The sequence below is a fragment of the Coregonus clupeaformis genome, unplaced genomic scaffold (assembly GCF_020615455.1).
Source record: "Coregonus clupeaformis isolate EN_2021a unplaced genomic scaffold, ASM2061545v1 scaf0053, whole genome shotgun sequence".
NCBI lineage: Eukaryota > Metazoa > Chordata > Actinopteri > Salmoniformes > Salmonidae > Coregonus > Coregonus clupeaformis.
Window position 1 is genome coordinate 812,501 of NW_025533508.1, and position 17,299 is coordinate 829,799.

A 17,299-nucleotide genomic window follows, 5' to 3' on the forward strand; every position below is an offset into this window, starting at 1 on the left:
ACCACAGTATCTCTGTTATGGGAGTGCAAAGTACAGAACAGCAATGTATTTAGCTAGTGTTCCAACTGCCTTCCTGTTGTATCTATTGCCTTTCTCTTTCTCTCTCTCTCAGTTCCTCAGCCTTGGTACCTAAGACTTGCTGGTAACAACAACTGAAATTGAATTACTCTCATTCATCTATTTGTCATCTAATCAGAGTTCCCCGTCCACCGTCCTTATCTTTCCTAACGCCTCATCTCTCCCCTTAATGCAGGGCCTGTATAACCCAAGCAGGACACGTAAAATAGCAATTTATACAACTAGCCAAGCCTATGGCTGTTCACATGCACCATGGCAGGACTGGTGAGGATGTTTTTAGAGAAGATTTAGTGTGCATCCATAAATCATAGGAACACAATGGAGCTTGCTGTATAAGTCGTTGTTTTAGAGGAAGACAATACAGGTTTATTATGACCAATGACTCACTCTCTGGCGCTTTTGTGTATTTCCTTGCTCTTAATCCTAATCTTCACGATGCGTCCAAGTAATCTGCAGCTGCTTATTGTTCTAATGATGTTGGTGGTCGTGGCTCATTGGTCCAGAACACCACACAGCCTCCTACTAGTGTCTATGCTCCAGCTCCCACTAAACTCTCCTATTTTCTGATGTCTTTTCACCGTTTATATTTGATGACGATGATGACATTTATGTAAAACAGCTGAAATGTGCATGCACACACACACATTTGCACGCATACACACACAGACACACCCCTCACAAAGATAAATCCCTCACCCACCACAATACATCTCTCTTTCCCACCGTAGTGTCATTACTCAGCAGCTCTCTGTCGCCCCCCTCTGACAGTTTCTAAGAAGCACGGCAAGCTGATAGGGTTCCTGCGCACCTTTATGAAGTCCAGGCCCACCAAGCAGAAGCTCAAACAGAGAGGCATTCTTAAGGAGAGGGTGTTCGGCTGCGACCTGGGGGAGCACCTCCTCAACTCAGGACTGGACGGTACATAAAACGCACACTTATCCTCACGTAACCTTTTGGGGTTGTAAAGTCTATCTTCTTTGGGCTTGTAATTTTTATAGTAACGTAAGAGTGAGTTGCTGGTTGCAGAGAGCGAGAGGTTTTGGCGTGTCAAGTGAACTAGGAACAATATTAAAGTAAATCATGCCATTTTAGGATCACATTAGTGCTACGGAGTTGATGAAATGGGCCCATTGCCCTAGTTAGAGTTCTACATTTGTAATTGTAGAGTCTCAGGGAGTCGTCTCTGTGCGTCCTTGAGAGCCCTGGTCTGGTTCAATGTACTACTGTAACGTGTCACATGGATCTTTTGTGTGCTTCTCCAGTTCCACAGGTTCTGAAGAGCTGCTCAGAGTTCATAGAGAAACATGGTGTGGTGGACGGCATCTACAGGCACTCTGGAGTCTCCTCCAACATTCAGAAACTCCGGTACGACTCCTCATGCTAACCCTGCATATCAGCCCTGAACCTGTAAAGACTTAGAAGTACTACATAGATCATTTACTGCATGCATAAAATACATAGAGGCAAATATACAATACTTTTTGGCATTCAACCCTATTTGACACTCTCTCTCCACCAGACATGAGTTTGACAGTGAGAACGTTCCAGAACTGACCAAGGATATGTATATGCAGGACATCCACTGTGTGGGGTCCCTGTGTAAGCTCTACTTTAGAGAGCTGCCCAACCCCCTGCTCACCTACCAGCTCTACGACAAGTTTGCTGTGAGTACATGGCCATAACCCAACACAACTCCAACTGAAAGTGCTACCCATTGTCAAAGGCTAAACTTGCCATCTGTTTGTCCCTGGTCTTCCTCCGTAGGACTGTATGGGAGAGATGACGGATGACGAGCGCATGGTGAAAGTACATGATGTCATCCAGCAGCTCCCACCACCGCACTACAGGTATACACATAACACAGGCATGGAGACTACAGGTATACACATAACACAGCCATGGAGACAGCGACTACAGGTATACACATAACACAGCCATGGAGACCGAGACTACAGGTATACACATAACACAGCCATGGAGACCGAGACTACAGGTATACACATAACACAGCCATGGAGACCGAGACTACAGGTATACACATAACACAGCCATGGAGACCGCGACTACAGGTATACACATAACACAGCCATGGAGACCGAGACTACAGGTATACACATAACACAGCCATGGAGACAGCGACTACAGGTATACACATAACACAGCCATGGAGACCGCGACTACAGGTATACACATAACACAGCCATGGAGACAGAGACTACAGGTATACACATAACACAGCCATGGAGACCGAGACTACAGGTATTCACATAACACAGCCATGGAGACTACAGGTATACACATAACACAGCCATGGAGACCGCGACTACAGGTATACACATAACACAGCCATGGAGACAGAGACTACAGGTATACACATAACACAGCCATGGAGACCGAGACTACAGGTATACACATAACACAGCCATGGAGACCGAGACTACAGGTATACACATAACACAGCCATGGAGACCGCGACTACAGGTATACACATAACACAGCCATGGAGACCGAGACTACAGGTATACACATAACACAGCCATGGAGACCGAGACTACAGGTATTCACATAACACAGCCATGGAGACTACAGGTATACACATAACACAGCCATGGAGACAGCGACTACAGGTATACACATAACACAGCCATGGAGACCGAGACTACAGGTATACACATAACACAGCCATGGAGACCGAGACTACAGGTATACACATAACACAGCCATGGAGACAGAGACTACAGGTATACACATAACACAGCCATGGAGACAGAGACTACAGGTATACACATAACACAGCCATGGAGACAGAGACTACAGGTATACACATAACACAGCCATGGAGACCGAGACTACAGGTATACACATAACACAGCCATGGAGACCGAGACTACAGGTATTCACATAGCACAGCCATGGAGACAGATCCCAGACTGTGGACTGATGTCTATCTCTGTCAGGACCTTGGAGTACCTCATTAGACACCTGGCTGGTCTGGCCACCTGCAGCGGAGAAACCAACATGCACATCAAGAACCTGGCCATCGTCTGGGCCCCCAACCTGCTCAGGTGTGTGTCTGTGTGTACCTACTGTACCTGCATGTGTGCATTGTGGAACGGTTCATATAGAAATACATTGTTTAGAACAGATGTGCCTCTGACGTTTACAGTGAGGAATCATGTCAGCTCTAGTCATGGCATTTCTATCTGCAACACCGTCCTGAAGTTGACCCTGGTGTGGCTGTGTGTTGTCTCCATGGCAGGTCTATGGAGATTGAGTCGGTGGGTCTGAGTGGTGCTGACCCGTTTAAGGAGGTGCGGATCCAGTCTGTGGTGGTGGAGTTTCTCCTCAGTCACGTGGACGTGCTCTTCAGTGACTCGTTCACCTCTGTAGGACGCTTTACAGGCACAGGTATGAACATCACCATAATCCCAATGCTGCCGTCTCTAACGCTTACTGGACACAATCCTCCTAACTTGAGTTCCATCTGTGGGGAAAAACACACATTTCCCATTGAAATCAAAGTCGCCAATCATCAGTAACGTGTGTGTGGATTTCAAGTTAGGATTCGACTGAAAATGTATTTTCTCCTTCAGCTGCTCTCCTTCAGAGTGCTCCCTCTGTCCTCTCCTTCTGTATCAGCTTTTTTGGTATTGTGTTTTCAATGCCACACACAGAGCATTACCTCAGAGCCTCAAAGCCTATTTTTATTACCTACAGTAGCTAGCTTTACCACTCTGCCAGCCAGGCTTCCTCTATCTTCTACAACTTAATGCTTTTAGTTGTGTGGTTAACAGAACGCTTTGGTAAAAGCCCTGTAAATAATGGATGACACTTCTACCGCCATTACAACTGTCACTACCGCCCACTGTCCTCCGCTTTTTACCCCGCAAATGCTGTAAATCTATGAGAACGACTCTACTTTAATGATTTTATGATACTAATATTTCATTTCACACTTTGCTTGCCTCGCAGCACAGTAAGAAATGTGTCTTGAATAGTCTAAAATGTCAGTAATGTAAGTGATTTGTGCATTAAAATATTTTTCCACTGTATCCATTTGCTATATAATTGATTGTCCAAAACGTTGTACAATATTTACCCACATTTTGTTCTTTACTCTCAATAAACATCAGTATTAAATATGGAATAAAACTGAAAACTTGCCATAAAGTGAGCCCTCAGCCACACTGATACTGTAGCCATCCCACTGGGCATAGACGTCAATTCAACGTCTGTTCCACGTTGTTTCAATGTAATTTCATTGAAATGACGTGGAAACAACGTTGATTCAACCAGTGTATGCCCAGTGGGATGGAAGCAGCAGATAGTGAGTGAGAGCTGTGTGTCTCCGTAGCGACGGGCAAGCTGGAGCGTAAGGTCTCTCGGCAGCACCAGAGAACCAGGCTGGTGAGTCTGCAGGAGGCCAGGGGTGAGGAGGAGGAGGTGGGGGAGGCCAGGGGTGAGGAGGTCCCTAAGGCCCCCAGGCCCCCTACAGTGTCTGCTCCTCTTCAGGAAGTCACCGTAGAGAGGCGACGCTACTCCATGTTCTGACCGGCCGTGCCTTCTCTCAATGCTGGATCCTTACAAGCGCTCTATAGCGTTGATTGGTTTATTTTAGGCTTGGTCTATTTTTGGCTTCTGTGTGACCCATACGTTTGTCTGTCTGAGATCTCTGTACGATGTGTCTCATCATATTGGACTTTTGTCCTTTGTTTTCCAGTAGATAGTAAGTATAGCCTAGTTTTGTGAATGCTGATATGATATGTTTGTATAAACCCAGTGTGTCTTCAGGGTTGAGTCACTGGTCAACTGTGAACTCTCACATGATTGTTGTATTGACAGTTGAATAGGCAATAAACTTCCATCCTGGTTCAAATTCATCCCATCTTGAAGTAAACGTGGTCGGTTACATTTTGTGTGTACTCCAATATTTGTTTTTGTCATTTTAAATAGTTATTAAAGTAACTTTTAGGTTGTTTTGAGCTGTAATGCTCAAAATATTAAAGAATAGCTGTAGTTTTGAAAAATGTGTCACAAATGCTGTGGATGTTTCTTTTAAGAGGATTACATTGAGGCAGAACAAGCAGGTAAAACAACAATGTTGAATTTATTATTCCCAGCTTCCATTATCTGTTTTGTCTTGTCAGCTAGCTAAATAATCAATAGGCCCTAAAGCTAAAATATTTAACCTCAGTATTGTCTACAGATCAGCAGTATCTGTGTGCTTCTCCAGCTGAAGAGTTTCTGTCAGCGTCCCAGCCAGGGCCCAGTTAGATGCTTGCTTTGTGTCTCAGACTCAGTCAGATGTAGCTATAAGGCGATTCCACGCCAGGAAAGTCAACAAATATTTTGGGTATCTCAGATTGTTCTGGCTATTCTCACAGAAACGTAATTGGGAGGATGAATGTTTGATATGGTTTTAACATTTGTACAAACCATTTGTGAGAAAATCATGATGAGTGGCTTTTTTAGGCCCTTTTTAGACCTAAGCCTCTTCTTAAGACCCTATGATCTGTGAACTGTACATTATAAAGACAACATCTTGGTGTCATTATACTCCTTATAGTGTGCTCTAAAATATGGATTATGTCTAGATTATGACATTAAAGAACAAATATTTATTCAACATAAAAATATTATGTGAATATCTCGTACCATTTTGATTTTGTGCATTTTTATACATTGTTTGAAACAATATACTATACATGTACTTGAACTTTCCAACTCTGCTACTTTTGAAGTTATGATCAATTATGTGAGCACCACCAGTGAATGGGAAAATGGATTCAAAGGAATTCCCTCTGCTGGTGATTTGCTGAATGTGATTGCTTAATGACCTATGATGTCAATTTCTATGTATGAAATGGTCACGTCTTAAAAAGTAGCAGAGCACCCACTCTGGAAATTTGACATGTTTGAAGAGTGTTTGACGTGTTGTTCCAAATAATATGTCAAAAAAAATATGCTAAATCAAAAAGGGTACTTTTGAGATATTAATATGAATATTGTTATGTTGAGTACATTTGTGAAAAATTGTATTGCAGTAAATTAATATGGAAAAAATATTTCCAGCCTTTCCTGGCGTGGAATCGCCCTATAAGACACTGTTACAGTACTATGTTAATTGCATTATAATAATACATATTTGTATAGATGTCAATCCTGTCTGATGACATTTGAAACAAAGCTTTTGGCCACTGTCACCGAAGCCTCCTCACTTTCCCACCCTATTACTAACTGTAGGGCCTCACTCTGCCTGCAGGGCGGCACTCTCTGACCAGGCCCAGGTCCTTTGTGTCCACCAGGCTGCTCTCCCTAGAAGAGGCCCAGGCCAGGACGCAGGCTCCTCTGCTCCTCCAGGGTGCACCAGTCCAGTTCCAGGGCCAGTTCCACACCGTGCTGGACCTACCTGTCGACAGGTGAGTGGGAGGCCAGGCTTATTCCAGACCATGAAAGTTTCTGTAGTTTTACTATCACATGCACTTGATTTAGCGATCTCACCTACCTAAATCTCTCTCTCTTGCACTCTCTCTCTCTCTTGCTCTCTCTCCTCCCCCTACAGGAGGAAGAGGGGGATGAAGGTACGGAAGGCAGCTGGAGGGAGCTGGAAGACGTTCTTTGCGATCGGGAAGCCCCCGGGGGCGGGGCGACGTAAACCAATGAGGATCAGCTCCCTGTTCCAGCCCGCCACCTCACACGCAGGTAGATATCATGTCTGCTTCAGACCACACACACACCAGGGGTATGTTCAGTCAATTTACATGGATGGATGGATGGAGGTCGAAAGGAAAATAAATACCAACTCCACAGTTGAAGTCGCCCCTTTTGATCGCCTTCTCTCTTTGTATGACAGATCTCCCTTTCTCTCTCTCTCTCTGGCTGTCTCGCTCTCCCTCTTCTCTCTCTCTCTCCTTGGTCTCTCCTCCAGGTTGTCGTGTGGACAGTGTGACCCTGCGTTCAGCTAAGAGTGAGGAATCGTTATCGTCGCAGCACAGTGGAGCAGGTACAGCACAGTAGGCCATAACACAATCACTGATGCTAATACTGCTTCTCATCTCAGCAGGTTAAGACCTCTCAGCCAGATCGATAGCAGAGCCTCTCTCTTTTTGTCCATTAAGTATAGAGTATGAGATGTGTCTCTGTCAGGGGAGGCTGTGGAAGAGAATGGATGTGTCTGGAAGCAGTGCTGATAGTTTGAGTGATTTTGGGCAGTCTGAGTAGAATGGATCCTTTGGGAGCTGTGGGTTAGGTACTGAGCACTACAGAAACACTTATTTTAACCCCTGACAATTCCCTGTTTTTCTCACTTTCTCTCTCTTCCTACCTCTACTTCTCGCTCTCTCAGGACAGTCGAAGCGTCTGCGACGGCCCTGCTCCAGCAGTGACGGTCTGTCTTTGGCTGCCTCCATGGACCCCCAGCACCTGCCCCAGCGCCCTCCGTCCCGCCTGCCTTCCAGCCGCTCCTATGACAGCCTGCTCCCTGAGGACCGCCGGCTCAGGGACGATGGAGACGATGAGGAGGATGAAGACGAGGAAGGCATCTACATGCTGCCTGACTTCTCCAACCAGGACCCGGCTGCTTCCTGGATGGCCGAGGACGTCATCGACTTCAGCCCCACCTTCCTGGAGGACGGGCCAATCGGCTTGGGCAGCGCAGTCACCGCGGGCGGCAGGCAGTCCCCGCCCACTGCCACGCCCCCTCCCTACCGCTGCCTCAGCCACCAAGGACACTCCCACTCTAGCAGCCAGCGCTCAATCACAGAGGACCCCGACTCGGTGCTCAACCAATCAGATGCGGCCGTCAGGAGGAGTCTGATCATAGCCGCCACAGCCCCGCCCCTTCAGGTGTTCTGTCAACACAGACCGGCCAATACCAGCCCATCTGCCGGCCAATTAGGGGAGGGCGCCAACCTGAGTCCTTCCCACAGTCAAGGCCAGGGCCAGCCCATTACACCTGCGACCTCTGCCCCCTCTGCTCAGCCCCCGCCAGAGAGAAGATCTTTCACCCGGAAGATGGTGAACGCCTTCTCACAAAAAGCCCCAAAGTCCCCTCCACTGGACATCTCTGACCCTGTATCCATCAGCGTCCCAGCTAAGGTACTTCCTCCCTCTCTGTGTCACTGCTGTCCCTGTATTTATGTATCTCAGGAGTGGAGTTTATCAAACTTGACTTTCTCCCTCGTAGGTGTTGGACATGATTGGCGGGCGAGCTGGCGAATTACAGCCCGGCATCCCGAGTAGCGGTCCCTCCCAGTCGCAGCCTCCTCAGATGATCTCCATGCTGCTGAGGTCATGTGACTTCCAGCTGACGGAGAGCTGCCAGCAGGAGATCCGCAGCAAGCTGGGCCCCGAGGCCAAGATCAGAGGACAAGGTGAGTAGACAGGAATGGACTCGGCCAACAAGTTTGATAGATTGCTTGAATGTATTAGTTAATTGATTTATAATCATAATCAAAAAAAAGTTTGTTTTCAATGATGATTTTAGGTTTTACTGCAGACCATAGTCATGTAATTTAACCCTTCTCTCCCCTCTACAGGTATAACAGGACCCACCGGTGCCCCCCTGCTTTCCCAGCCTCCCCCTCCCCCTCCTAAAAACCCAGCGCGCCTCATGGCCCTGGCCCTGGCTGAGAGTGCCAACAAGGCCCTGAGACAGGGCGCCTCACCCCCCTACCGCCCCCCTCAGTCCCGGTCCCAGGACGCAGCCGACACCAGCTACCAGAGGTCCCTGTCTGCCGACGCAGGAGAGCAGCTGTCCTCTGACCCCAATCAGCTCTACTCCACAGTGCGCCCCCTGTCTGTGTGGATGACCGAGGGAGAGGGAAACACGACAGAGACAGCAGCAGATACAGGACACAGCCAGGGAGAGAGGACTCCAGGACAGGTGTGTGTGGGGGAGCATGTGTGTTGTGGTCAATTCTAAGTGGTGGATATGTTGTTTTGACTGTCTGTTGTGCTAGAGATGTTTTAGTTTTGGGCTCCATATGAAGAACAACAACAGTGCTGTCAGGTCATTTCATTTCCTAACCATAACAAGCAAGATGTTTACAGTTGCCTGGGCAAATTAGATTCCTTCCTTTTTTAACTGTTGTTGTTATGAGGAGACTATGACAAAGCCCATGTTCTATTTTCAGAGCTGGTTAATCATGCATAGACAACAGTACTGTAAAGTATATCTGGCCGCATGTAGCTACAGCATGCATGACTAACTTACTGTATGGCGGTAAAAGAAATGTCAAGTTTTATTTTATATATATATATATATATATATATATATATATATATATATATATATATATATATATATATATTTAAATAATTGCCAATCAGCATTGAGCTAAACTGAGCAAGCTCAACTGTGAATGGTCCTGGCGCACCAAAGAAAAGTGTCAAGGGAAGCCAGTTTGGATTTGGCTTCACACCAATTCCATCACCCCAAAAGCCAAATGTCATTTACAGAAAAAAAATACGAATTGTTGCATCTCCTTGTGTTGTTGTCTTCTGGTGGCTAGCTAGCTAGCTAAAATGTGCCCTTTCCTAAATTAGCCATGGATGGAGATAGAGATTTGGACTTCATTCTCCATACTGGCCAATGATTATAATGGCGATTCTGATCCAAATACACACATATACATACACACACATACATATATATACACACATATATACAGTGGGGGAAAAAAGTATTTAGTCAGCCACCAATTGTGCAAGTTCTCCCACTTAAAAAGATGAGAGAGGCCTGTAATTTTCATCATAGGTACACGTCAACTATGACAGACAAATTGAGAAAAAAATATCCAGAAAATCACATTGTAGGATTTTTAATGAATTTATTTGCAAATTATGGTGGAAAATAAGTATTTGGTCACCTACAAACAAGCAAGATTTCTGGCTCTCACAGACCTGTAACTTCTTCTTTAAGAGGCGCCTCTGTCCTCCACTCGTTACCTGTATTAATGGCACCTGTTTGAACTTGTTATCAGTATAAAAGACACCTGTCCACAACCTCAAACAGTCACACTCCAAACTCCACTATGGCCAAGACCAAAGAGCTGTCAAAGGACACCAGAAACAAAATTGTAGACCTGCACCAGGCTGGGAAGACTGAATCTGCAATAGGTAAGCAGCTTGGTTTGAAGAAATCAACTGTGGGAGCAATTATTAGGAAATGGAAGACATACAAGACCACTGATAATCTCCCTCGATCTGGGGCTCCACGCAAGATCTCACCCCGTGGGGTCAAAATGATCACAAGAACGGTGAGCAAAAATCCCAGAACCACACGGGGGGACCTAGTGAATGACCTGCGGAGACCTGGGACCAAAGTAACAAAGCCTACCATCAGTAACACACTACGCCGCCAGGGACTCAAATCCTGCAGTGCCAGACGTGTCCCCCTGCTTAAGCCAGTACATGTCCAGGCCCGTCTGAAGTTTGCTAGAGTGCATTTGGATGATCCAGAAGAGGATTGGGAGAATGTCATATGGTCAGATGAAACCAAAATATAACTTTTTGGTAAAAACTCAACTCGTCGTGTTTGGAGGACAAAGAATGCTGAGTTGCATCCAAAGAACACCATACCTACTGTGAAGCATGGGGGTGGAAACAATATGCTTTGGGGCTGTTTTTCTGCAAAGGGACCAGGACGACTGATCCGTGTAAAGGAAAGAATGAATGGGGCCATGTATCGTGAGATTTTGAGTGAAAACCTCCTTCCATCAGCAAGGGCATTGAAGATGAAACGTGGCTGGGTCTTTCAGCATGACAATGATCCCAAACACACCGCCCGGGCAACGAAGGAGTGGCTTCCTAAGAAGCATATCAAGGTCCTGGAGTGGCCTAGCCAGTCTCCAGATCTCAACCCCATAGAAAATCTTTGGAGGGAGTTGAAAGTCCGTGTTGCCCAGCGACAGCCCCAAAACATCACTGCTCTAGAGGAGATCTGCATGGAGGAATGGGCCAAAATACCAGCAACAGTGTGTGAAAACCAACAGTTATTGACCAAATACTTATTTTCCACCATAATTTGCAAATAAATTCATTAAAAATCCTACAATGTGATTTTCTGGATTTTTTTTTCTCATTTTGTCTGTCATAGTTGACGTGTACCTATGATGAAAATTACAGGCCTCATCTTTTTAAGTGGGAGAACTTGCACAATTGGTGGCTGACTAAATACTTTTTTTCCCCACTGTACATACACATACAGTGGGGAGAACAAGTATTTGATACACTGCCGATTTTGCAGGTTTTCCTACTTACAAAGCATGTAGAGGTCTGTAATTTTTATCATAGGTACACTTCAACTGTGAGAGACGGAATCTAAAATAAAAATCCAGAAAATCACATTGTATGATTTTTAAGTAATTAATTAGCATTTTATTGCATGACATAAGTATTTGATACATCAGAAAAGCAGAACTTAATATTTGGTACAGAAACCTTTGTTTGCAATTACAGAGATCATACGTTTCCTGTAGGTCTTGACCAGGTTTGCACACACTGCAGCAGGGATTTTGGCCCACTCCTTCATACAGACCTTCTCCAGATCCTTCATGTTTCGAGGCTGTCGCTGGGCAATACGGACTTTCAGTTCCCTCCAAAGATTTTCTATTGGGTTCAGGTCTGGAGACTGGCCATGCCACTCCAGGACCTTGAGATGCTTCTTGCGGAGCCACTCCTTAGTTGCCCTGGCTGTGTGTTTCGGGTCGTTGTCATGCTGGAAGACCCAGCCACGACCCATCTTCAATGCTCTTACTGAGGGAATGAGGTTGTTGGCCAAGATCTCGCGATACATGGCCCCATCCATCCTCCCCTCAATACGGTGCAGTCGTCCTGTCCCCTTTGCAGAAAAGCATCCCCAAAGAATGATGTTTCCACCTCCATGCTTCACGATTGGGATGGTGTTCTTGGGGTTGTACTCATCCTTCTTCTTCCTCCAAACACGGCGAGTGGAGTTTAGATCAAAAAGCTATATTTTTGTCTCATCAGACCACATGACCTTCTCCCATTCCTCCTCTGGATCATCCAGATGGTCATTGGCAAACTTCAGACGGGCCTGGACATGCGCTGGCTTGAGCAGGGGGACCTTGCGTGCGTTGCAGGATTTTAATCCATGACGGCGTAGTGTGTTACTATTGGTTTTCTTTGAGACTGTGGTCCCAGCTTTCTTCAGGTCATTAACCAGGTCCTGCCGTGTAGTTCTGGGCCGATCCTTCACCTTCCTCATGATCATTGATGCCCCACGAGGTGAGATCTTGCATGGAGCCCCAGACCGAGGGTGATTGACCGTCATCTTGAACTTCTTCCATTTTCTAATAATTGCGCCAACAGTTGTTGCCTTCTCACCAAGCTGCTTGCCTATTGTCCTGTAGCCCATCCCAGCCTTGTGCAGGTCTACAATTTTATCCCTGATGTCCTTACACAGCTCTCTGGTCTTGGCCATTGTGGAGAGGTTGGAGTCTGTTTGATTGAGTGTGTGGACAGGTGTCTTTTATACAGGTAACGAGTTCAAACAGGTGCAGTTAATACAGGTAATGAGTGGAGAACAGGAGGGCTTCTTAAAGAAAAACTAACAGGTCTGTGAGAGCCGGAATTCTTACTGGTTGGTAGGTGATCAAATACTTATGTCATGCAATCAAATGCAAATTAATTACTTAAAAATCATACAATGTGATTTTCTGGATTTTTGTTTTAGATTCCGTCTCTCAAAGTTTAAGTGTACCTATGATAAAAATTACAGACCTCTACATGCTTTGTAAGTAGGAAAACCTGCAAAATCGGCAGTGTATCAAATACTTGTTCTCCCCACTGTATATGTATGTATGTGTGTGTGTGTGTATTATTTTTTTATTGCAGGATACTCTGTCCTCTGAGACGTCTGACTCTGTGGCGTCCAACTCGGAGATGTCTGGTGGGAGCGCCTCTGGAGACGACCAGACCCCCAGCCCCATCTACAAGAACCAGAAGCAGTTTCCCCACACCCAGTCACAGCCCCCCAAACCAGGCCAGTCTGGGGAGAGACGCAGCCCCACTGAGTCCCAATCTCAGAGGAAGCCCCCAGCCTACTCACGGCAGTTCTCTGCCCCTCACCTCCAACAGAAATCCATCTCAACCTCCACCCAATCCAAGCCGTCCTCGGCCCACCCCCAGCTCATGCACTCCAAGTCAGAGTCCCCTCTGGCTCAGGTCTGTGCCTTCCAGCCCACCCGCCCCAAAGTGCCCCCTAAGCCCCTGGATCTGGAGCGTCCCCAGAGAGCACCACTGGCCCAGACTGAGATGCGTCGCTCCCTGGACTCAGGGCGCATCAGGCGGATCTTTGGTCAGCAGGGGAACCCTCCTCTGGCCAGAGCCTTCTCAGAGCGTCTAAGTGGAGCTCCAGACCACCTCGCCCGTTACCACGCAGCCAGGGCAGCCAGCCAACCATCCCCGGGTAAGCAGCCCCCACAGCAAGCCCAGATCCGGCCCGTGCCCATCTCCTCCACCTCAGAGGACCAGGGAAAGATGGAGAACTTTTACTACGAGATTGCCGGGCCTGAGAACCCACAGGGCCCCCCCAGCTACGCCCGCCACAGCTACCAGAACATGAGGCTGGACCTGGAGGGTAACTTCCGCCCAGCCCCCCACCCAGAGGCCAACCAAAGGCCCATCTCCCGGGGGCATCACCAACACCAACCCCAGCCTCTCCACCACAACCGGGGTGGGCCCAGAGGGGAGAGGGGGCCCCAGCTCTGGTCCAAAGAGGCCACGCGGGCTTGGGCAGCCGCCCACTCCCAGTCCCACTCATTCTCCCACGGCCACTCCCACTCTCACCACCACTCCCAGGACGGCTCCCCCCACCCCCATCACCCCTCTCACCACCACCCCCGGCCCCAGCGCCAGACCTCCTCCTCAGTCCGGCTGGCCCGTAGTGAGATGCACCCCCTCCCCTCCTCCTCCATGGTTCCCCTGGCGCTCCACCAGCACCAACGCAGCCTCCACCGCTCCAACAGGTCAGCCTCCACAGACCTCACCGTCTCCCAGCTACACCCCTATTTTGAAAATGGGAAGGTGTGCTATCGTAAGCCAGAGGAGGCTCCTCTGAGTCTGAGCCAGCCTCCTCAGGGCAAGTCTATCCAGGGCCAGCCATCCCAGCCCTCCCCTCCCCAGGCCCACAGACCGACCTCCAAGGACCAGTCTGAGCCCATCTACGTCAACTTCCCTTTCCCCAGCCCCTCTACTGGGGCCAAAAACACGAAGAGCTGGACAACCACAGACCTGGATGGAGACTCTCCGCAGGGGTCTGAACCTCTTGCCACGCCAACCGACCCCCCTCCCCCAGTGGACCAGAGACAGTCCTCCCCCCGCCTGGCCCCTGGACAGGGAGGCTCCACCAGCGTCAGCCTCACCCCCTCCACTCCAGACAGCCCAGCTGCCCACAACGACTCTGCAGCAACGACCCCAGGGAGCATCCAGGAGAGTGACTTCCTCCCAGCGCCCACAGCGTCTACATCGACAGGGGTCCACTACCGCAGCCACTCAGACCCCCAGAGCTCCAGCTGCAGTATGGAGCCCATCCAGGGCCTGTCGGGGAAGGAGATCGCCTCCCTGCTGATAGAGAAGCTGGCTGAGGAGGAGAGGGCTGAGGGTCCCTCCACAGTCACCTCCTCCTCTGACTCCACCAGCTCCTCCCCTGCGATGGAGCACCCTCCCAACCCCTACCCCAGCCAGCAGCACAACCAGCCCCCGCCTGCCTACAATGTCTACACCCCGGGCCCCTCACGGAGCAGGGCTCCTCAGAGCGCCGGGGCAGGGGGCTTCCAACGCCAAGACCTGCTCCGGAGGTCCTCGTCCGGGGGTCAGTACAGGCAGGCCTTTGACGTCATGCCCTCAGGCGATCAGGTGCTCAAATACTACCGGACCCAAGAATTTACCCCTGGGCCCCAGGGAGAGCACCAGAGCTCTGCCGCTAACCCCTACCCACCTCGGCAGCACTACCAGGTGCCCCCCTACCCCATCCAGAGCCCCCAGGACCCCCACTCCTCCGGCTACCCCTGCCAGCCCCTCTCGGACCCCTCCACCTCACCGTCTGCGGCCTTCTCCAACCTGACGCTGGGAGCCCCCAGGCCCTACCCCGGCCAGCCAGGAGGCCTCCAGTACAGCCAGTACCCATTCCAGCCTGGCCCGGTGCTGGGCCAATACCCTAACCCTCCCCCCCGCCGAGATGTAGTCCACGAGCCGGTGCTGCGGCCGCAGGGCCTAAGGAACCAGAGAGGGCTGGCACGGCAGGGCAGCTTACCTGGACCATCACCCAACTGGACCATCCATACTGAGGGTCAGACACGCAGCTACTGCTGAGGAGGAGCACAAAGTAGACTTATTTTACGTACTGTACCCTATCAGACTGACTGTGTGAAAGAGCTAGGAAGAGACCAGTGTAAAACTCACATGGTCCACAGAGAAAGGGAACAGGACGATAGAAAGCCTTCCTGGAGACGTGAGACAACAGGTCATGTTTAGAAATGGGACCAAGGGCAAAGTCATTCTGGGATAGCTAGACATACAGTCCAGTTTCCTGTTTGAACATTCCCTGGGCCTATCACCATTTCACATGATGGAACAATGAGGGAAGGCGAAGAAGAGATCAAAGAGGTGAACCGAAAAGTGGCTTAGATTTGAAAACATTCCAGAGCAGACTGTTGTTGTGAGCGTTGAGAAAGAAAGGCGAATAGCTGCCAGGGTCTTTTCTGGATCAAAATGGGGCTTAGGTGGTGGGTGTGGCCAATGGTGCAGTGGCTGAGTGAAAATTTTAGAGCCCCTTCTGTTGGCCGCAGTGACAAAATGTAGCGGTTTTAAAACACATTTTCTGCAATTCTACACATTTTGCCATGTGACGGAGATACTATTTTACAGTTTTAAAGCTAATTTTCTGCAATTCTACACATTTTGCCCTTGCTTATGCTATCTGAGTGACTCAAACATAACAAAATCAATGGGGATCCCATGCCATGACAAAAACTCCTGAATGCTTCATTTTTTGGAATTTTAGATTGTCCCTGACTGTCTAGCTTTTATTTTGGTGATTGTTAGTTCTCTAAGATGATCTTATTAAAAAAGATATAGGTCCATTATCTTTTCGACATACTTTATATCTGTTTTTAGTAATTTAAGTTTACACTGAAAACGTTTTCCATCCCGAAAATTATTTATTATAAAATAATTACATAAAAATAAAATATATATAATAATATATATATATAATTTTTTTTTTTTTTTTTTCACATAAGCGGCCTGGAAAAGCACTTAGGCAGCCCGCCCAATACTTTTTTATGCAGAAAAAACCCTGGCTGCTGTACTTTTTTAAGGGAGTATTAGGTATTCTGCACAGTGGCTGTGTTGTTAGACTGGCTGTGGGTTAGGTTTGATTGGGTTTGCCTTTGTTTCTTACAAGGTTGTAGTACTGAGAGAGGACTACACAGGGAAATAACCTCAGTCTTTCTCCTTTTTTAAAAGAAGAACCTCAAAAGCTGCTGATTTGGTTTAGTGGATTTCAGAAGCTTGATTTTACATGTTGTATTTATTTTGTTTTTAGTTTCGAGGAATGCATGTAATATAGATAATTTGTGTGAAATAGTAAGTCTGTCGTTCCACCTATTCGGTGCCTTTTGAGATGTGTAACTTGGTGATTTATTGTTTGTTGATTTCACCTACTTTAGACATTCTGTCATAAAGAGCACATGTTCAACTTAATAAAAAAACAAGTTTTCCCATCTCAAGAGGTTAAATAAGAAAATTTTACATTTATATTTTAGTCATTTAGCAGACGCTCTTATCCAGAGCGACTTACAGTTAGTGAGTGCATACATTTTCAAAATGACTATAGTAAGTGCCAAATAAAGTAACAGGGTTGACTGTAACAGGGTTGACAATTTAATCTTAAATAAACCATAAATCCCCTTGTGGCAGGGGAAACCCAATCAAAGCTTGTTGTGTGCAACAGGGAGGGGCAATTGAATGCAACCTTCACAAAATAATACAATTGTTATAAAATGTCTAGCCTGGGTATCTATGGTTAACAGGGTTGACGTGTTCTGCTCGGCCAATCAGTTTTCCACCACAAAACACAAGATTTATTTCTAAAAGAACCAGCTCACCTGCTCTTACTCTGTTATTTTGATGTTCAATGTTTTTTTATTATTTAAAAAGGAATAGTTTCACCATATTAAAACAAGTTCAGTTCAAA

General features: G+C 47.5%; 1 protein-coding gene across 3 annotated transcripts in view; it reads left to right on the forward strand.

Moving 5' to 3' along the window:
- Positions 1 to 16,248, forward strand: part of LOC121543849 (rho GTPase-activating protein 33) — a 45,033-nt gene extending 28,785 nt beyond the window's left edge. For all 3 annotated transcript variants that reach the window (XM_045212813.1, XM_045212812.1, XM_045212814.1), the window contains 13 exons: positions 847 to 996; positions 1,341 to 1,443; positions 1,598 to 1,742; positions 1,843 to 1,925; positions 3,036 to 3,143; positions 3,338 to 3,486; positions 6,341 to 6,497; positions 6,641 to 6,780; positions 7,007 to 7,081; positions 7,424 to 8,175; positions 8,264 to 8,450; positions 8,616 to 8,962; positions 12,937 to 16,248. In XM_045212813.1, coding sequence (XP_045068748.1) covers positions 847 to 996; positions 1,341 to 1,443; positions 1,598 to 1,742; positions 1,843 to 1,925; positions 3,036 to 3,143; positions 3,338 to 3,486; positions 6,341 to 6,497; positions 6,641 to 6,780; positions 7,007 to 7,081; positions 7,424 to 8,175; positions 8,264 to 8,450; positions 8,616 to 8,962; positions 12,937 to 15,414 — 4,874 coding nt within the window. In that variant the 3' untranslated portion in view covers positions 15,415 to 16,248. The remainder of the gene's footprint in view (positions 1 to 846; positions 997 to 1,340; positions 1,444 to 1,597; positions 1,743 to 1,842; positions 1,926 to 3,035; positions 3,144 to 3,337; positions 3,487 to 6,340; positions 6,498 to 6,640; positions 6,781 to 7,006; positions 7,082 to 7,423; positions 8,176 to 8,263; positions 8,451 to 8,615; positions 8,963 to 12,936) is intronic.
- The last annotated feature ends 1,051 nt before the right edge of the window (positions 16,249 to 17,299 follow it).